This window comes from Battus philenor, unplaced genomic scaffold (assembly GCF_028537555.1).
Source record: "Battus philenor isolate CCGP_79_NKW_IND1 unplaced genomic scaffold, ilBatPhil1.0.hap1 SCAF_14, whole genome shotgun sequence".
Classification (NCBI taxonomy): domain Eukaryota; kingdom Metazoa; phylum Arthropoda; class Insecta; order Lepidoptera; family Papilionidae; genus Battus; species Battus philenor.
In genome coordinates this window covers 8,924,907-8,943,942 of record NW_027181676.1, presented here as the reverse complement: position 1 = coordinate 8,943,942, position 19,036 = coordinate 8,924,907, and the positions used below count along the sequence as shown (strand labels likewise).

At 31.6% G+C, this 19,036-nt stretch overlaps 3 protein-coding genes across 3 annotated transcripts in view; 1 reads left to right on the top strand and 2 right to left on the bottom strand.

Moving 5' to 3' along the window:
- Window positions 1-28: 28 nt before the first annotated feature.
- Adck1 (aarF domain containing kinase 1) lies at window positions 29-4,202 on the bottom strand. Its single transcript, XM_068777765.1, has 6 exons — window positions 3,685-4,202; window positions 3,190-3,600; window positions 2,821-2,994; window positions 2,043-2,243; window positions 1,378-1,584; window positions 29-738 (listed from the first exon to the last, which is right to left on the bottom strand). Exons 1-6 carry the CDS (start codon window positions 4,120-4,122, stop codon window positions 619-621), a joined length of 1,551 nt encoding a protein of 516 aa, XP_068633866.1. The 5' UTR covers window positions 4,123-4,202; the 3' UTR covers window positions 29-618.
- Window positions 4,203-6,652: 2,450 nt separating this feature from the next.
- Window positions 6,653-10,888, top strand: RpL18A (ribosomal protein L18A). The gene is made up of 4 exons (XM_068777681.1): window positions 6,653-6,744; window positions 7,220-7,396; window positions 8,521-8,700; window positions 10,686-10,888. Exons 1-4 carry the CDS (start codon window positions 6,727-6,729, stop codon window positions 10,842-10,844), a joined length of 534 nt encoding a protein of 177 aa, XP_068633782.1. The 5' UTR covers window positions 6,653-6,726; the 3' UTR covers window positions 10,845-10,888.
- A 2,874-nt stretch (window positions 10,889-13,762) lies between these two features.
- Dcr-2 (Endoribonuclease Dcr-2) overlaps window positions 13,763-19,036 on the bottom strand; it is a 49,466-nt gene continuing 44,192 nt past the window's right edge. Inside the window, exons 30-34 of the mRNA XM_068777905.1 lie at window positions 18,241-18,396; window positions 17,847-18,058; window positions 16,366-16,519; window positions 15,568-15,752; window positions 13,763-14,846 (exon numbers count right to left, since the gene is read on the bottom strand). Coding sequence (XP_068634006.1) covers window positions 14,690-14,846; window positions 15,568-15,752; window positions 16,366-16,519; window positions 17,847-18,058; window positions 18,241-18,396 — 864 coding nt within the window. The 3' untranslated portion in view covers window positions 13,763-14,689. The remainder of the gene's footprint in view (window positions 14,847-15,567; window positions 15,753-16,365; window positions 16,520-17,846; window positions 18,059-18,240; window positions 18,397-19,036) is intronic.

The window sequence follows — 19,036 nt, the reverse complement described above, 5'->3', positions numbered from 1 at the left end:
TTTCTTAAATTATTAAATAAAACAACTTTTCCAAAAATATTCGTATTATTCTAGACCCAATATACATTTTACTAAATAAATATAAACACTTATACCACATATTTTAAAATATAATTTGGGCGAGAATATACCCATGTGTAAGCCTCTATAAATATTAGCAAAGGCGACCTGAAGTTCGAAAACACATCACTTTCTATTTATTTTACATGTGTCTACAAAAAATGTTACCGTCCACCGTCGACAATACTATTTGTTGCTGCACTGAAAATTGTTTGCATTCATGATATAAAAAGGGAAATAACCTTATTATCGACAATTGATTTAATACATTATTTTAAGATATAAAACTTTGTGCATAGAATTAACATATAAATATTGTCACATTCGAAATTATTTACAATTATCTACTCGAGGTAAAAATATATCGACTAGCAGTTCTGTTCCCTTTATATCTCTTACACTATTCATTTATCAAATGGCATCAAAACAACAATTTATTTAAACATTTAGCGAATAAATTGCGTACAAAATAGACTATGCAATAAATATTTTTGGTAGTCTCAGACCATATACTTTTTACATGCATGTTTTGTTATTTCAATATTTTTGTTTATTATACTAACTGTACATAATAATTTTCTCCCTCAACTTTAGAAAAACATTATAGACATAAAGCATTAAAAGTGACCAAATGTATTTTGTGTTGAGATATTGTCTTTTCAATAAAGAATTTTCTTTCTGAAACAAAATAATAAAATTCATTATAAATTACTTGAAAAAATTTTAGTTTGATGCTTTCAAATCTGGACAGCAATAGTTGTAATTGGTTCTAGTCACCATTGAAGTCCAAAACATTAATTTAATTCTTTATATAAGTATAATTAAAAAATCTTTATGAAATAATGGTAGCCATCATTATAAACATTTGTCATAAGACATCCCTTGCTGGACAAAGACCTCACCCATAGACAAGACAGAAATGGCCTGCATCCAGTGTTATAACAACTTTAATGAGGTTTTCTGTCTAGCTTAAATGTACAGCATGTCATAAAGGGCATGTTGGATCGTGTTCACCTCACCAAAATCTTAAGGCTCCAGAGGCTGTCTGTACTGTGCTTTAAATATCTGCCCACTGCAACTTCAACTTGCCAATCTGATTATCAAGCATAAGTCACTCAAGGACTCCTTGATGGACTGTAAACTAACCAATGAGGTCTGAAGTGAAAGACTATCTTTCAGTGACTAGTCATCAAGTAGTAAGTAGTGGTTAGAAATTCAATATTGCTGTTATTTGTGATATGGTGTTTAAATTTTGGTATAAACACAATTGTACAATTGAAAACTAGAGTATTTGTGCCATATTTATTTTTAACTCACCTTATATTCAAGCTGGTAAATACTTTTTGTGCAACATTTAGTCATGACCATAAAGCCACACATTCGTGCCTGCATTCCTAAAGCATATTCAATACTACGAATCAAATCATTTGTTTTCAACACCAGAAGTGCTTCGCGATTTACATGCTCCAAACATTGAGTTACATGATGCAGAAAATTCGGTAACTCATTTTGAAATGTAGATTTCTGAAAGATGAGCATAAAAGGTAATGTTAAAAATGTTCTTTAAATATTCAATAAAAAATGCAATTGGAATTCAATAATATAGTTCAAATACCATCTGTGGTAAACATTCAGGTCTATACATACATCTATTTACCACTAAAAAAATATTTGTGTAATAATCATAATACTATAATCCATTTATTCTAAGTTTTATTTATAAATACTTGAATTCTAAAGAATTATTAATTAATTTAGAACAATACATAACATTGGCTATTTCTTCACTTATAAAACACTGCTAAGCTAATAAATGCATTAATGTTATTATATAATCAAATGGTGAATTATCACACTCATCTTAGCCTCATTATTATATTTAGTTATTATATTTATTTATTAGTATTGAAACACATTATATTGCAAAATCAAAGTGCTTTTATTACTAACTATGATTGCCTAATTTTTTAAAAAATACAAACCTCTTGCGAAGAAGGCTTGGTTCTATCAATACCCTTTAAGATCACATCCCATGGCCTCCCTGTTACCATACAAGCAAACAGTCCATACAAATCTTTTGGTATTCCAAGTTCCTCTGCATGGATCTTCATCTCTTCTCTATTTCTTCCAATAATTGATAACCATAACTTGGAATAATGGTATCTAAACTTTTCAGACAGTTGCTGCAATATTAAATTTTACTTAAGAAATAATACATACTTTCAGTCGTTTATATATATTAGGGGGATTGGAAAATAATGTTGTATTGTTAACATATTTTACAAAAAACTAATTAACTTTTACCGCTCCGGCATTGAAAATTTGTATACTAACCGGCAAAACATTGTTGATAACAAAGTTGAGTATATTGTTGATTAGAAATAAAACATGTCAAATGTGCAGTTGTATAAATTTAACTTAAGAAAGTGTCATTACTTTCCCGTTCCCCTTATAATATGGTAAGGGTCAAAGAAATATTAAAGATTATAGAAAATAAATACTGTCATATTTATTTTCTCAATGGACAAAGTTTGAAAATATAGAACTAAAATAAAGATAACAAATTTTTAATACTACACATACAGATATGTTATTAGTTATAAAGCATGAAACTTAAAAATAACCTTGTGAAGTACCAATATTAATAACATTTTAATATGTACTTAAACTAATTATATTATATTTAATTTGTTAATTACTAGTTTTCTAGTACACAATTATAAATTTTACTTTCTCATAATATACTAATCTACAACTTACAGCATACAAACCATGATCCAGCAAATAAACTGTAACATCTTTATCGCCTTCATCTTTTCTGACTAATATATTTCCAGGATGTGGATCACTGTGCACAAAGCCACTGACAAAAATCATATGCGAATACAAATCACCAAGTTTCAAACAAAGGTTGTATCTGTCTATTTTGTTTTCCTGTAAAAATAATCATAAAATGAAATTAAATCACACACAATAATTAAAAATTTATTATTTTTATTAATACATCATAAATCACTATGGAGAATTTGCAAAACTGAACCACTGACTAAAGCAACAATTTCAATATAAAAATATTTTTATGTAATTGAATATTTTACAATGATATTTATAATTATATAATTTACTTACATCTATGTACTTAACATCATTAACTTGCCCCCCATTAACATATTCCATGACCAGAACCCTCTCTGTGCTGTAATCCCAATATATTTTTGGCACCTTTAGCCATTTGTAATCACTAAATAAAGCAGAAACTTTCTCTGCATTTTTACCTTCTTGCAAGAAATCCAATTCTTTATTTATGTTTTTCTTAGTTTCATCAACAAGCCATTGCATTTGGAAATCTGGGAATACCTTTGACATTGTGTTGATGATTAATTCAATCCATTTTAGGTCTATTTTAGTATTTTTGCGAACAAAATGGTGCTGGACTTTAACAGCTACTTCAGTTCCATCTTTTAGTTTAGCTCTATGGACTTGTGCCAGAGAAGCTGTTCCTAGTGGCTCAGGGTCAAATTCTATAAACAATTCATTAGGCTGTAATAAAATCATATGATTAAAAAGTACTCCAATAATTTACATCATGCATTCTAAATAACACTTACAGTATAGTATACTTACATCCTGTTTCAAATCTTCTTTTATAACCTTGTAGAGTTCTTCAATAGTATTTCTAGGCGCATCTTTATGCAAAACACGCATTGTCATCACGTATTCGGTAGGTAATAGGTAGTCAAGCGCACCTACGTGTTGTCCGATTTTTATGTACACACCCTTATTTGTTCGGCATAGATCAAGTAGTTTTTCAGCACCAATCTGATGGGCTTTACTTTTAGCCTGTATGTACTCTTTAGAGGATTTATCCCACTCTTTACTATACAAAATTGACTTATAAGTTCTGCCTATGTCTACGGCAGTGCAAGCTGCCCTTGTAAGCCTTACGATAGCTAGAGAATCGTAATCCGTATCATGGTATTTCATTACAGCAACCGCACCACCAACTGCCACGCCGCCACCTAATCCATATCTAATAAATCGTGATAACTTTCTATAAACCATTTTAATGATTATATTCACAAATCGTCAATCACATTTTACCCTTAACACTCAACTTAAATGTCAATTAATTTTCCTGTGAATTTATGAATGTAAGAGAGAAAAAACTATAACCTTTGACAGTTTGCAGTGTGACTAGCTAAATTTTTTAGAAATACGATTGTTAAAAAAAATCAAAGCAATGAATCAAATCTAGTCAATATGTAAGTTATTCACATAAATCGAGCCACAAAAATAAATTGATATATATTCAAATGTAGTATATGTCAAAGAATGTCAAAAATCTGCTTAAGAAATACAATTGCGTTTCACATCAATAATATTAGAAAAAAAAACTTTTTCATTTTATAACAAAAGCATGAGAAAATAGAAATAAAGTATCTCGTATAAAGAGAGCTCTTTTAAAACTATCAATATTTTAGTAGCCGATAAGGTCGAAAAGCTTTAAATATTTTTATTTTATAATAAAACAAATAAATTACCAAACAAAAAATGAAAACGGAAAGTCTTCAACAAAATTAATTATATCTACAAAAACAAAAGTTCCAATTGATTCCCAAAATAGACAGAGTCAGGAACTTTAAAAGAAGACGAGTTTTCTATCCCGAATTAAATGAAACATTGTTTACTGAAGTAAACTTCATTGCTTTTTCATTCAAATTTAAATTCGCGCGGTGTTAGAATGCCTCGTGATGACGTTTACAAACGCGGTACATTAGGTGATACTCGAAGTACGTCTGTCGCGAAATATGCGATTTTCGGACGCGAGATTAAATAAAGCTGGTAAAAAAGGTGAAGACCGAGCTTTATTTAGGAGAAAACGATATGTGTTTAAGAGGCCTGTGTTGGCGCATTGAATGAAAATGTGGAGTCATGAGAGAGAGTTGTGCTGTGACCGATTGGTAAGACGGTCACTGGCCTCACGCGGTGGGGTTCTTGCACGATGACGGTTGGTTAGTATTTACCCTTAGCCGAGTAAGTTGCACAAACCATTGGTAGATTGATTGTTATTATATGATTAAGTATATGAGGGAGATAGCTTAAAGACCATGTTAAGAAGATGGTGGTCTGTAGGGGCAAGGGTGGTGGACCCTTCCGGACCAGTGATCTGGCCTTGTTTGCTAATTGCCTGAAACAACGAACCTATCTGATTTACACGGCATCCATGCCCGTGTTTCTGGCACTCATGGGTAGGATTGAGTGTCCTATGACAGAGATGATAGTGATGTGAATTGTTTAACATCAGTAGTTGGAACCCATCTGTCCGCGGGTGTACTCGTCTTGTGGGGGCCGTGCACCGTTCGGAGATTCCCGGGTGCGTCTCAATGCGGGTTCGGTTGCATGTATTTACATTTGTTGGGTTTCAATTTCTTGATATACATCAACGTGGTTTGCCTTTGTTACCAAATTGATTTTCAATTTGAACTTAGACTTGATATGCGCAGTTGTTTATACCATGTAAGACAGTAGTCTTAGTGTAGTTTTTTTATACAGCATAATATGTAAGGCGGCGACAACGTCAATAATTAACGTCAACGTTAATAATTGACAATAAAACGATTGTTCTCTCTTTGTTTGTGTTCTGAAGTGTGTCTTGCATCTTAACAATTGGACCATTGTATATAGGTTCAAGTGCTGCAGATACACTGTATTCGTCGAACATAAATAATGTAGCACTCTTTCAAATCACACTTGTAAATTGGTAAAAGTAATACCACTTAGCTTTAGCGCCAGTGACTATTGATGAAAAATGCTGTCTTAACCTCTATGCTTCTAGGCCTTTGGACAGATTTACAATCGTTACCCAAGTAACACACTAAATTGCGAATTAAAGAGTAATCAAAGCAATAACACGCTAAATTACATGGTTAAAAGAAATTTATCCAAACACGCCAAATCACAGTGTCATAAAAAACAAACAATATATACGCAAAAGATCGAGTCTTCACCAAGGAAACGACAAGTTACATGCGCTTGTAACTTATCTTTAGCTCAATGTCATAAACCAATGATATAAGTTATGCATTTTCTGGTATTAACTCTGTCCGGTGAATTTAGTGTAGTTAAATATAAAAATGTAAATAGTTATCGTCTACTAATCTAAAATTAAACCCATATTCAGTTTTATTGCACATTATCTACTGTCATTTCATATTTGATAAAATGAATAGTTTTTAGACGAGAATCCTAGGTAAAAGTTTAGTTCTTTATTAATCTAAGTAGGTGAATACTTTTATTTAAACGGTAAATACATTAACAATGTTTCACATATATTATAAAAAAAATTGAACATTTTCATACTCGTAATGTAAAGTTGAAATTTTACAATGATTGATGTACTTAGATACTGTTTTGTATGTGAGGATTGAATATTTAATTATATATTTCACGGATATAAATTTACATAAAAACCTTTAAATAAATGTATTCAAATCAGGCATCTATCTTTACACGACGTTTTTGAAAATAATATACACATCAACATGGATATATAGTTTTAAATATTTATGCTTATTTTACTAGAAACTTGTAACACTGACTACGCCATCTTTCTTTCGTTTGTGTTCCGTTTCCGTTGACAGATCTTTTTAGGTTTGATCTCCAAAAATGAAGGCGAAAGGAGAGGTAAGAAATTAAATTAAAAGCATATTTATACAAGTTTAAGTGTTTATTATGGTTGTTAAACAGTTTAAAAATGATAAACAGTTGTTGTTTCAATGTTATAATGAGAAATTATTCATATTTTAATCCGGAAAACATAAAGTATTTGTAGTACACGTTGCCCAGCCGCTACTTTTTTTGTTATTAACGTGATTTTTCTGGAATTAGTGTAGTAAAATGAGTTATAATAAATTTCAATTTTCAATAATATTTCAAAATCAAAGAAGTATATGATTTAGTGCATTTAAATCGATTGAAGGTGTTTAAAATTTTATAGGTTATGTCAAGCATGTCGTGGTGCATTTATTGGTATTGGCATTTTATAATCCTCGGACTTTATTTAATGGAAATATATTAAATTCCACGACTGAGCGCTGCGTGTTTCAGTAAAAAAAAAAACAATTTATATTAAACATAAATAATTGTACTTGTGTTATAGTTGAAGGAGTACGAAGTGATTGGCCGCAAGCTGCCATCAGACAGCGAGCCCAAGCCGCCGCTGTATAAAATGAGAATTTTCTCTCCGGATCCAATTGTCGCTAAGTCCCGATTTTGGTACTTCTTACGGCAACTTAAAAAATTCAAGAAGACCACAGGGGAAATAGTGTCTATCAAGGTAAATATGTTCGCTTAAATACCACTGCTTATGCAAGCATAATTAAACTGCATTTTCCTAGATTATTATTTACTTATAAATCAGTAAGGGTATGTATGTAGTGTTAATATTGTTCTGCATAATTTAGTGTATTTTCACTAGGTATTTTACTGCAATGCCTCTTGGTTGTGTATAATTAAATCATAATATTATTTTCTGTATTAAGCTAAAATAATTTCACGGAAATTGATGTTAGCTTTACATTTTCAAAAATTATGATGAGGAAGACTGCTGATAGCTTTGAAACCATAAAACTAGGAAAAAGGCAGTTGACTTGTAGCAATTAGAGATATCAAATGACAGAATCACTCTGATTACACCACCAAAGGGTGGTGTCTAATGAAATTGATCATAACCTTTGCACAATCTATTGGACACCAACCACTTTAAAAATGTTATTGCTTTCTGTTCAACCCCCCCCCCCTTCCCCATGGCTACATTTTTAGGTTTCCCAAAATTCTACAAAAATTTAAGATAAGATTTTGAGATTATTTCTTAGAAGTATGGAATATGCAAGTTTTTACAACTAACAGTTGGAGAGTTTCTTTAAATATTATTTGTCTGCATTCACCAAGTCAACATTTTATTTGCTATTGAAAACAGATAAACTTATGTCAACTCCCACAAATTGTTAGTTTTTTTTTTCAATCCAATGTAGACCCCTGTCAAGTGCCTATAGAACAGAACTAAGGCTCTTCACTAAGATAAAAACACTTCATAATACTACATATGTTTAATGAGTATGATGTGCTTTTGTAGTTAAAACTCACTGGCCATCTACCTTTTTTTACTTTTACTGGCCCTGAGTCAACTACTAAATTTAAGTTATATTAATAAGTTAATACCAGCTGCTTGATTACTAGAAGAAAATAGGTTTGTTTCTTTTTTTTATTAGTAAACTAAAAGTATTATAAGAGGATATAAAAATGTTGCTGTAAGCTTTGTAAGAATTTTACAACATTAATAAGACAAGTCTCTAGTTTGAGAGAGGTAACTGCCAGATAATAATAATTATTTTTATAAGTACAAAAGATGACACACTTGCAATATCTGTTAACATTTACAATTTATGTACATGTTTGCAGGAAATACCAGAGAAGAGTCCAATCAAGATCAAGAACTTTGGCATCTGGCTTCGTTATGAGTCGCGTTCGGGTGTACATAACATGTACCGTGAATATCGTGACCTAAGCGTCGGCGGCGCCGTTACACAATGCTACCGCGATATGGGAGCCAGACATAGAGCACGTGCTCACTCCATACAGGTAAACTAAAAAAAATTGTGTCAGCAATATATTGTCTTGGAAGAAACATTTCTTCTATTCTGTAGAACTCCAAATTCGATTGGAATCTTAGAAGATTTTGGTCTTTGATTAATATTAACCCTTTGCACTCAAGGACATTTCTGTGCTAATCAACCATTAACTAGAGACATTTCTCAACTCTCTTGATAAATTAAGACCTCCAATGTATCATAATAATATGTTGTTTAATGTCTTGCCATGTTGATTTCATTGAGAGCAGACTTTACAATTCTTGCTAATTCCTGTTAGAATGACATGCAGCTTTCCATTTAAAGTGATATTTTTGGAATTGGCAACTCAAGTTGAAGAGAGCACATGCTTTACTTGAGCTTATTTCATTATATTCCATGGTAATGGGTATTAAGAACCTTAACTTTTATTTAACTGGACTCTCCCACGGCTGTATAATATATTCTATCCAAAAATCAATGGTTTCAGTAATAATAATATAATGCATTGAGTGTTTTCAAATTACTTAATGTTGAAATTAATTATGGTTTATTATCTGTCCCTGTGGTAGTTTTCGGTCGGAAGTTATTAGCTTGAAAAAAAATTGATGTAACATATTTCTGTGTGATCACTTTGGATCACTACTTGGTAAATGGAAGTAGGTGGTATCACTTTAAAGACTTGCTAATAGATTAGCTATATGTTCGTCCCTTTTAAGCTTTTTTTTACATCTATAACCAATCACCCTGTTACTGAAAATACAGATTACATAAAAAAACATGATAAAGTAACTTTAATAAAAAAATAGAGTATAATATTGTAATAGAATACTAGTAATGCCAGAAATAGTTTAGAAATTTGCTAAACATAAAACATAATATTAAATTTTTAAATATATTTTCAAAATGTGTATATTAGGTAGATCTTACCGTCTCAGGGAAAGGTAAAATTCCAATGCTAAAAACTGGAGGAGTATTTATTAGCAGATTGAGCAGTATAAATAATAGGAAAATGCTGTCAGCATGTTATAGATAGAACTATGCAACTATACATTATACTAATTGTTTTAATAAACTAATTAAAATATACGTTTGGTTATTACTAATGCTCCATGATAAAGAGATTAAATAAAAATTTAGTAAAATATTTTTAATGAAAATCACTTTATTGATCAAAAATAATAGTTAGGTCATCAGTACAATAATTTAGATGCTAGACGACAGGAAGTGAATTCTTTGGAATAACTATTGTTACTATTTTTTTAAATATATATTATCACAATTTCATTATTATCAAGTATTGTCTCTTTATTACTCTTTCTCAATGATGGTGAATTAACTGTTTTAGTGTCATATTCATTGCAATATATGTGAAAAATGTATCATGTATAATTATATCCTTTTTTAATACATTTTGGAGTTAGAGAAAATTATGTATAACATTTTTAAAGATTCTCAGATTTTCAAAATTATTTCATTTATTTCTAGACGGTTTACACTTTGAAAACAAAGGCTAAAAATGGAACCAAACAATTTATTTATAGAAATATGTAAATGTACATGTACCCTGAGCAAATCAAGTTGGGTTGCTTTATTGCACTACAATATTTACTACTAAATATTACGCGTCGCCGTAATTTTCTTCAGTTTTTTAAAACCAAAGTTAGGTGTTGGTATTGTTGGAAATGTTACTGAAACATTTTTCGCAAGACATTTTGAGGTTATATTTTGGTCATAAATTAGTCCAAATATACGATTTTAAAAACTTTGCATATAGTTTAACATAACTTGTAAAACAAATTACACGTCTGCTCACGACATCCGCTGCCACTGCGCGCCTTGACGGTTTAAACAGTTAAACTAAACAAGAGTTTAGTTATTGTCCTTCTTTATATATATATTTAGAACATATTTAGGAAGGCCAATTTAATTTAGAACAGCCAGGATTTGAGTCACTAAGATCATTATAATACAAATGATTATTTTATTTAATTACAGATCATCAAAGTGGAAGTCATCAAAGCTTCCGCGTGCCGCCGGCCGCAGGTGAAACAGTTCCATAACAGTGGCATCAAATTCCCACTGCCCAAACGTGTCCACCACCACAAGCGCCTCAACACATTCGCATACAAGAGGCCCAGCACATATTTCTTGTAATTTTATTGTATGCAAGTAAATAAAAGCCACGAAATGTGGGAAAACTTTCTTTTATTAGCGAAAAACCTTAATAAGATAAAACCAGAATATTGGTCACAGCTGCAGCACTGTGGATTAATTTAATATGATTGATGTTGCTATGTTGATAGGCATTCTGCAATATGCGATAGCACCTTTATAAAAAAATGTAAAATATTGAAAAACTGAACCATTGTCTAAAATTGACCTAGAAAATGATTCTATTTCTATGTGCATAAAATATTTTATGGCCTATCAAAATACTTTACTTAATTTACTAACATGACAAAAAATTTAAGCCGTGCAATTTACGTAAATAAATCATTAAATAACATTTGTTACCACAGCAGAAATTTTTAGCATGAAGTACTGTGGTAGATTACTTGATATTATTTTTCGCAGTAACGTGACAAGATATTTCTCTCAGATCTTATCATTAGCAAATTTTAACTATCGGTTCAACAAAAGACTAAAAGAGGCTTGATATTGAAATTAAAGCTTTATAAACGTGAATGGTAGTATCTAATTCGGTAAAGTCAATAATTTTTTATTAACAAAATCTTGCTTTCAAGAAGGCTATCGGTTAAGTTCGTAAAGATGACTATTTTATAAAAAAAAATGCATATGTTTAAAGGAAATAAAATTTATTGTAAAAGTATTTCATATATGAATTTTATATTAACACCCTTCATTACATTGGCTATTTAGCTGGGTTCCCTGCAAAATTTCTACAAGTCTCTAAACCCGACAAAAATATGAAGATTAATTTAACCACGAATTGTTAAATTTCTGAAAGAAAAAAGATTGAGCTGTGAATCAATAAAGTAACCTATCCAGTATTGTGTACGTCGGAACAAGCATTGCGGAGGGCGGCGAATATGCAAGTTTTTATTAGTAACGTTCACAGAGTTTGTTAAATTATCTGCCTACACTTATCCATCATTTTAGTTCTATCAAAAGTAGAAAATAATTCGTAAGCCTTATCTAAACAATTGTGAACCTCCATTTTATTGTCACGTCAATGCATATCCCCGTCGGTGATCCCATGCACCATGGGATGTCCCACCTGGACCACTTTGGAGCCTATGGTGTACCAGATAGAAAACAGTATGAGAATAAAAACAAACAATGAACCAGTTAAGTGCGTCGAACCAAATCTCTACTGTGGTGCGTTTGATGTGTATACTTATGTTAAATACAAAATTACCATTCACTAAAAACAATCTCAAAATATAATAAGAATATATGTTTCTTTTATATTACCAGTGCAACCGATAATTAAAAAATGAAAACCGCAAGCAAACACTGTTTCGTGTACGACATGTGAAGTCGCACTTTGCGTAGTACCTTGCTTTGAAACATCACACAGCTTGAAATTTTGCAAACTTTTTAAATTTTTTGGTTTATTCTTGCGATCTTCAATTTTTAATGTTTCCGTATTTTATTATTTTTTGTCAATTTTCAAGTTTATATTAAGAATAACTTATCGATAAACTAATTGTTAGTTTTCTTGACAAATAAAAATATAATCCGTCCTCGTTTTTCGTAAAATGTATAATAGTACCATTTGACCTGCCGACGTGTATAGGTAGTTGCTTGTTCTTACTTCCGCATCCTGTGATCTTTTATAACTAAATTTCACAGTTAACCGGTTAAGAGAGAAAGAACATTTGTTTCCGCCCTACTAAGTGATTTTGAAAGATATTTAAATATAAATAAGTAGATAGGCCTCCGCTAGATGGAGCGACGTTATAATAAAGTTGCTGAATGCACGTTGCGCAAGGCCGGTCATCGTGACGATCTTTAGGGGAGGCCTATGAAATGCAGGGAGTCTGTCTGCTGAAAAGAGGAATAGTATAAAAAGAATCACATTACACATATATCATTTATTTTAGAATAAGCAAAACACATTAGTCTAATTTTTTTAATGGATAAGATTACAATATTTTGAGAACATAAATTTGAAAATAATTCAATGATTATCTAAATAAAATATAAAACTGAAAATAAACAGTTGTAAATAAAATATATCTTATATATCTATAATTAAATCACGACCCTGTATTAATCTATACTTTTTTTTATTCGAAGATGTCATTGCTGCTTAAGTTGTAACCTGAGACACGTTTAATAGCTAGATTCGATATTTTAGTCTAGAGTGCAGAGCCTGGACATTGTCAGTTGTTAAAGTCTGACCAACATTACATTTGGTTCTAGTCAAACTAATCTATTTTATACCGTTTTGGAATGTTATTTAATAGAGAAAGAAAGACCACACGTGAAACCAAAACAAAATAAACAGCTTCATATCACAATATCCCGTATATTGTGATTGTAATACTGTTTTGAAGTGGGTGCGACTCGACGGAAGACATTTGGACGATGTGTTCTTTGAAAACTAAAATCCGCATTTATTTTCTACCAATTTTCATTATCCAAAAATTAAACGTTTCAAAAAAATAACATAATGATAATATAGAAAAAGAGAATCAATTTTTAAATTACTACATAATAAATTATTGATTACTATCTGTTCCAGCAAACTTTACTAGCCTGTCTTATTGCAATAGAAACATTAATTATCGTAATATAATTCAGATAAGTCAACATATAAAACTGGTGTAAAATCTTTTCCAAAGTTTTTCCTGATCAAATAGCTATTACATCCATCCATTTTAAATTTTCACACCTATAACCTATCAACCTTAATACAAAGTCATTTTTGAAAATAAAAAATAAAATATCGATAATGGGCATCATTACCATATTCGTAGATACTTTTTTTATTATCACGGTCTCGTATCGCGTTTGTAAAAAAAAATAGAAATCTCACGTTAGATGGTGCCTGAAATGAAACTTTCAACAAATATTTCACGTTGGAATTGTTGTATGGATAGATTAGTGAATTTCTATCTTTTGGTGGATGCTGATGCATCAATCATGGGTTCCGCCCTCTGGGCGACCAATAATGGTAATTTTGTTTATTTATGTTATCATTTAAAGAAAAATGTAATTTGTCCCTCAAAAAGATAGTGTTTACTATACAAAATCACTGACATAGCCTCTCAGAAATTTTTACGCAATTCGTAATCAGATCTGAATTTGCAAGAGGTGAAGTTTAAGACTTTTCTTTATTATTTCGCGCATCAAGGTCTTGGAGCGTCCTAGAACAGTCGTTTTTAAACCTGTTGTTTGGAACTTTCGCATTTACGAATAAATCATATCTTCACTTGAAGCGTCACATAAAAGTCGAATATTGTTCTGTGAACAAAACTTTCCCCGCGCAGCTGCTTACGAATTCATTGGCCCTTAAGTAAGCTTCGATTGCGAACGAGAGTTGTTTTCCTGTTATTGTGTGTAGTATAGTGGCTTAAACATCCGCTCGAATATCGAAGCTAGCGCTGTCCCACCCCCTCTCTCACATCCCTAACGGTTACGAATAAATTCGAGTTTAAAATTCAGAAAAGTTCAGACATTTGAAGAAAATTTTATGTAAGTCTGAACTTTGCGAAATATTTTATTTAGCATATTACTAAATTTTTGTTTAGTGAGTTGGAATATAAATTAATACATTGGTAATTAATGCAGATTTTTGCATACCATGGTAATAATTGTGTTCCATGTTCTTGTGATAAGATAGGAAGAATCAGCCTAAATAATATTTCATTGAATATAACCATTTGTGACGCCTCACTGTTTTTTAGGTTACACTTTTAATTACACACAAGTAGTTTCCCATATAAACTAAGAAGGAGACAATAGTCTTTCATAGGAATATTTAAAAATGCTAAGACATCATACTTTTTCCAATGTCTTGTAAAAAACATTTAACAACCTAGTAGTTTCAAAGCTAATTTGGAAGCAGCGCGCTTTGCCTGAAACTTATTTCCGCCAATGCCGTACACGGTGTGTTGTTGTCCATCTTTAGTAAAAGTAACCGGCATTAGCACTTTCGGAATATCTTCTTTAGTTTTCTGTGGATACCTGTGAAAAAAATATTTTCAATGTTTAAAAGGTATGAATGTTAAATGGCTGAACTGAAATTTCCTTTCTTATATTTATTGACCTAATTGGTTTACTCGAATTGATTGTATTCTAATGTTTATATCTATTGCCAGAAAAATTTCTTTTCAGTTCATAAATCTAAAATTAAATTATATATTTTTTAATGACTTAGTACATTTCAATTACTTTATTGTTAATATTATAATGTTTTTTACTTGTTCTCCTGATATATAAACTAACTATTATTTAACTGAATCATTTTTTTCAAATTTGCGATCTGGATACATTCGTATTTGATAAAAAAAATTGATTCCAAACTGTAGTTTGTATGGTGTTGTGAAGAATGTGCAAAAATTATTCACGGAATATTCCAGAAATCGACTTAAGAGAGAGTGCCTGTCGAAGCAGAAATTTGGCATACAGGATGTTGTTACCAGAGTCATAAGAGATTAGATTATTTAACAGGTTAGCATCTTGTCTTCTCAGATAACGGTTTAATGGTAAACATTCATGGTTACAATGTAGTTGATATGTTGTCTCAATGAAAAAAACTGAATTTATTTGCGAAACCCAGTTGCCTAAATATATATAAATTATACCAGGCTACAACTGTAATTACATCAATTTAGTTATTTGTTTATCGCTATTACTTTGCTACATTTAATTATATAAATTACAATTGACTAAATAATCTACATACCCAAAAACGGGGCACGCGTATATCATTTCGCAGAGCACGCGCACCGGCTGGCGTGGGATTCGTTTGCTGAACATGTCTATCTCTTTGTACATGATGCTGTACACCACGGACCAGACCGTTTCCAAGTTGCCGCCGCTGTCGAGATATATCGCGCCCATTAGCGATTCGAAGATGTCACTCAGAGCCTGTGGATGAGAGTTCCATAATTATTTTCAATCATACGGTTTTTTACACGACAAAATGGAGGCAAAATTATTAATGACATACTATCAGTATAAGAGTTATTGGTCATAGGTGTGAAAGCTTTTACACCTATTTAAAATCATCCTGTATGAAGTAATTACTATGAAATAATATTTTTTTTTATTAAAATGACACTGGCCAATATTTTCTAAAGATACAGGGCAAATAGTAACCGAAGACAGAACAAAGAATAGTAACCGAAGTAATATATTTATCTAAAAATAAAGTTACGGAGGTTCCAAAAGGGGTCTAATCTGAGGACCGTTTGAAAGAAAAGGCTTCGATTTTTTAAATGATAGCTGCTTTGAAGATGCAAATGTGTATCGTGCAAAATATGTGCTATTCATTAATTGTTTAGCTGAACTAGTTATAACTATTAATTACTTACAATGATAAAAGTAATAGACGATTCAAAAGAGCGTGTAAATGCCAAATTGAATAAAATATTATTTTATCATTGCTTCCATTACGAATTAATGTTAAAAATATCTTTCATAATTTTTCTTCCAAATTTGATTCCCTGATTTGTAAAGAAATAAGAATAACAATAATTACTTTCGGCACTTCAATGTACTGCGCGATCTGACATTCCTCCTCTTCGATTAGATACAAAACATCCTCAACTATCTCGTGATCCCTTTGTTCCTGATGTTCAACGAAAGCCAATATCGCTTTATCCAAGGCCGGGTTCAGTTGTGTGCAAATATATCTGAAATTTTTTTAACATGATTTTTACTTTAATGTGAAGGTCATTGGTAAAATATAAATTAATTAATTAATTTATGCATTAATATAATTTACTGGGAAAGATTAATGATAACTGTAAACCGTAATCTTTTCAAAGTATTTCCAGTAACCTTTTATTTTATGAGAATAATGCCAGAAGGGCCAAATTACATTGAAACCATAATTAAATTTTAATGTCATTGTTCAATTTGAAAGGAAACTGCGAGAGTTCCGAATGAGTCCTGATCTGGAGGGAAGGGCTCAGAACGAAACTAAATACATTATTTATGGTCACTTTTATAAATATTCTTTATACAATCTCCATAAATTGATTGAATATAATTAAAAAAAAACATATTTTTTAATATGTTAGAGCAATTCTTTAGCTGTATTATCAATATCTTTTTGTTTTTGTAATTATTTCTTGTTTATAATCATTATAGCGGCCGCAGGACATCTACTGTTGGATTTAGACCTCCCTCATAGATTTCCAATAGAACTAGTTGGCTTGCAACCAACGTCTTCCGACGAACTTAACAAGGTAATCTTGTGCGTGGACGTTCCACGCTGTGCTTGCCTTAGGGCCAAGCAGCCATTTCTGATTTTTCAAGTAATTATACCAATCAATACAAAGTTTGAAATTTATTATTCTTTTCTAAACACAATAATTTAAGATCGATATATGCACATCAAGCTGTCGGAGCGCTGTTTAGTAAAGGCAACACTACAAAATCGAAATTACTCTTTTTTTGGGTTGTGTGAAATGAAACGCCCAGGTGCTGAAGATTTGTATTGATGATAAACTCTGAAATTCTAATCCCCTTTTTTTTTCAGACGATAGCCTACTGCAAGTTCTGCCCCAAAGAGAGCTACGACGACCGGTCTTGCGCTGCCCGCGACCAGTGACTTCCCGCGAACTTAACCATGTAGTCGGTACCCATACCACGTCCACCGGGTCGTGATCGTTATTCGAGAATCTTTCGTCCCCAACGGCCATTGGTTGCACGAGCGATGTGTGCCTCCTCCACTGTCACTTCAGATGAGCATTTCTTCGAGCATAGTTAGTCTTCGCAAAATTACAAATATAGCTCTCTACATTTCCTTTGGACGACCTTGAGCCTTGTCATAAGGCCCATCGTAAGCGACAACATTTCGATTCCGTAAGTCATTTTCGACAACACACTTGTCAGAGACCTTCATCATCAGGTATTTTCGACGATATGTTTCGGAGCTTTTATGTATGGAAAATTTTATTCAATTTACATATATATGGTATTTAATGTTTGTTTCAATGAATGTTTTAAACTTACTTGTGCAATCCCAATTTGACTACGTACGATGCAAAGGTTACGTTGTTAACCAGAGCGGACCTTAGATCGGTTAAGTCGCCAGGCTTGAAGTCCTTGCAGATTTCAAAAATGTGCGACGTGATAAGAAAATCGAGAATCGCGTCGCCGAGGAACTCCAGTCGTTCGTACGAGCGTGTCAATCGGTTCCGCATGTAAGACGGATGGCATAATGCCTGTATAAGCAATAATAATACTTGAGGTCAGTCTCCTTTTATTTTACAAGTAATACGCAAACGTAAATTAATTAAAAGATTGCAATTGGAATTTAACAATAAAATAGTATAAATGAAATAAAAAAAAATTAATTTCAAAACGATAAGTTAACATCAAAACTTTATAAAAGATAAAATGTTACCTCTAACAAAATCGCTGGATCTTTGAACTTATAGTTCAATATATCTTCTACGTCACTTCGAGTGTGGTTCAAAAGAAATTCAATTTCATCCACAGTAGCCTTTTTCGAAGTCAATACTGTGGTCACGGGTTTATTTATAAGCGTCGCTAATTCGTCCTGAAATAAAATATAGTACAGCTTTATTAGTCGGTGGGAGAGCCCTCATTACATTAAATGAAAAATAAAATTTTAGCACACACAACACTTTTTTTACCAGGTTTTTTTTACACGATTTTGAAATAACGCGATTTACCAATATCAATACATACACGGTAGTGATTGTAAACAGGTGTAAAAGCTATAAAGATGTAAAGCTCATTTGTTGACAAAATAGCTATAACATACATTCAACCATTTAAAGCTTTTACATTTCTTTCATATCAGCCATGTAATGTGCTTATTCCGAAATCATTATCATCATTTCGGTCTTAAGACGTCCAGCACTGGACCTATGCCTCCCACAGATATTTCTAACAGGACCAGGTTGCAATGGCTTGTAACCATCTATATTATTATATATATAGGTATACTATGTTATTATTTCATTACTTATTATTTCTGAAACAGTGATTTTTGGATAGGGTGTCCCCTACACAAATTGATATTTTTTCAACACAAGGTGTTTTCCATGATGAAAAATCACGTCTTAAACTGTAACTGTCCATTGGAATACTCGATCTTAGAGTTATACGTACTTATACGTTATTTTAATATTAACAACTTTACAACGATGGCCAGTGAAAGAAATTGGTTAAAA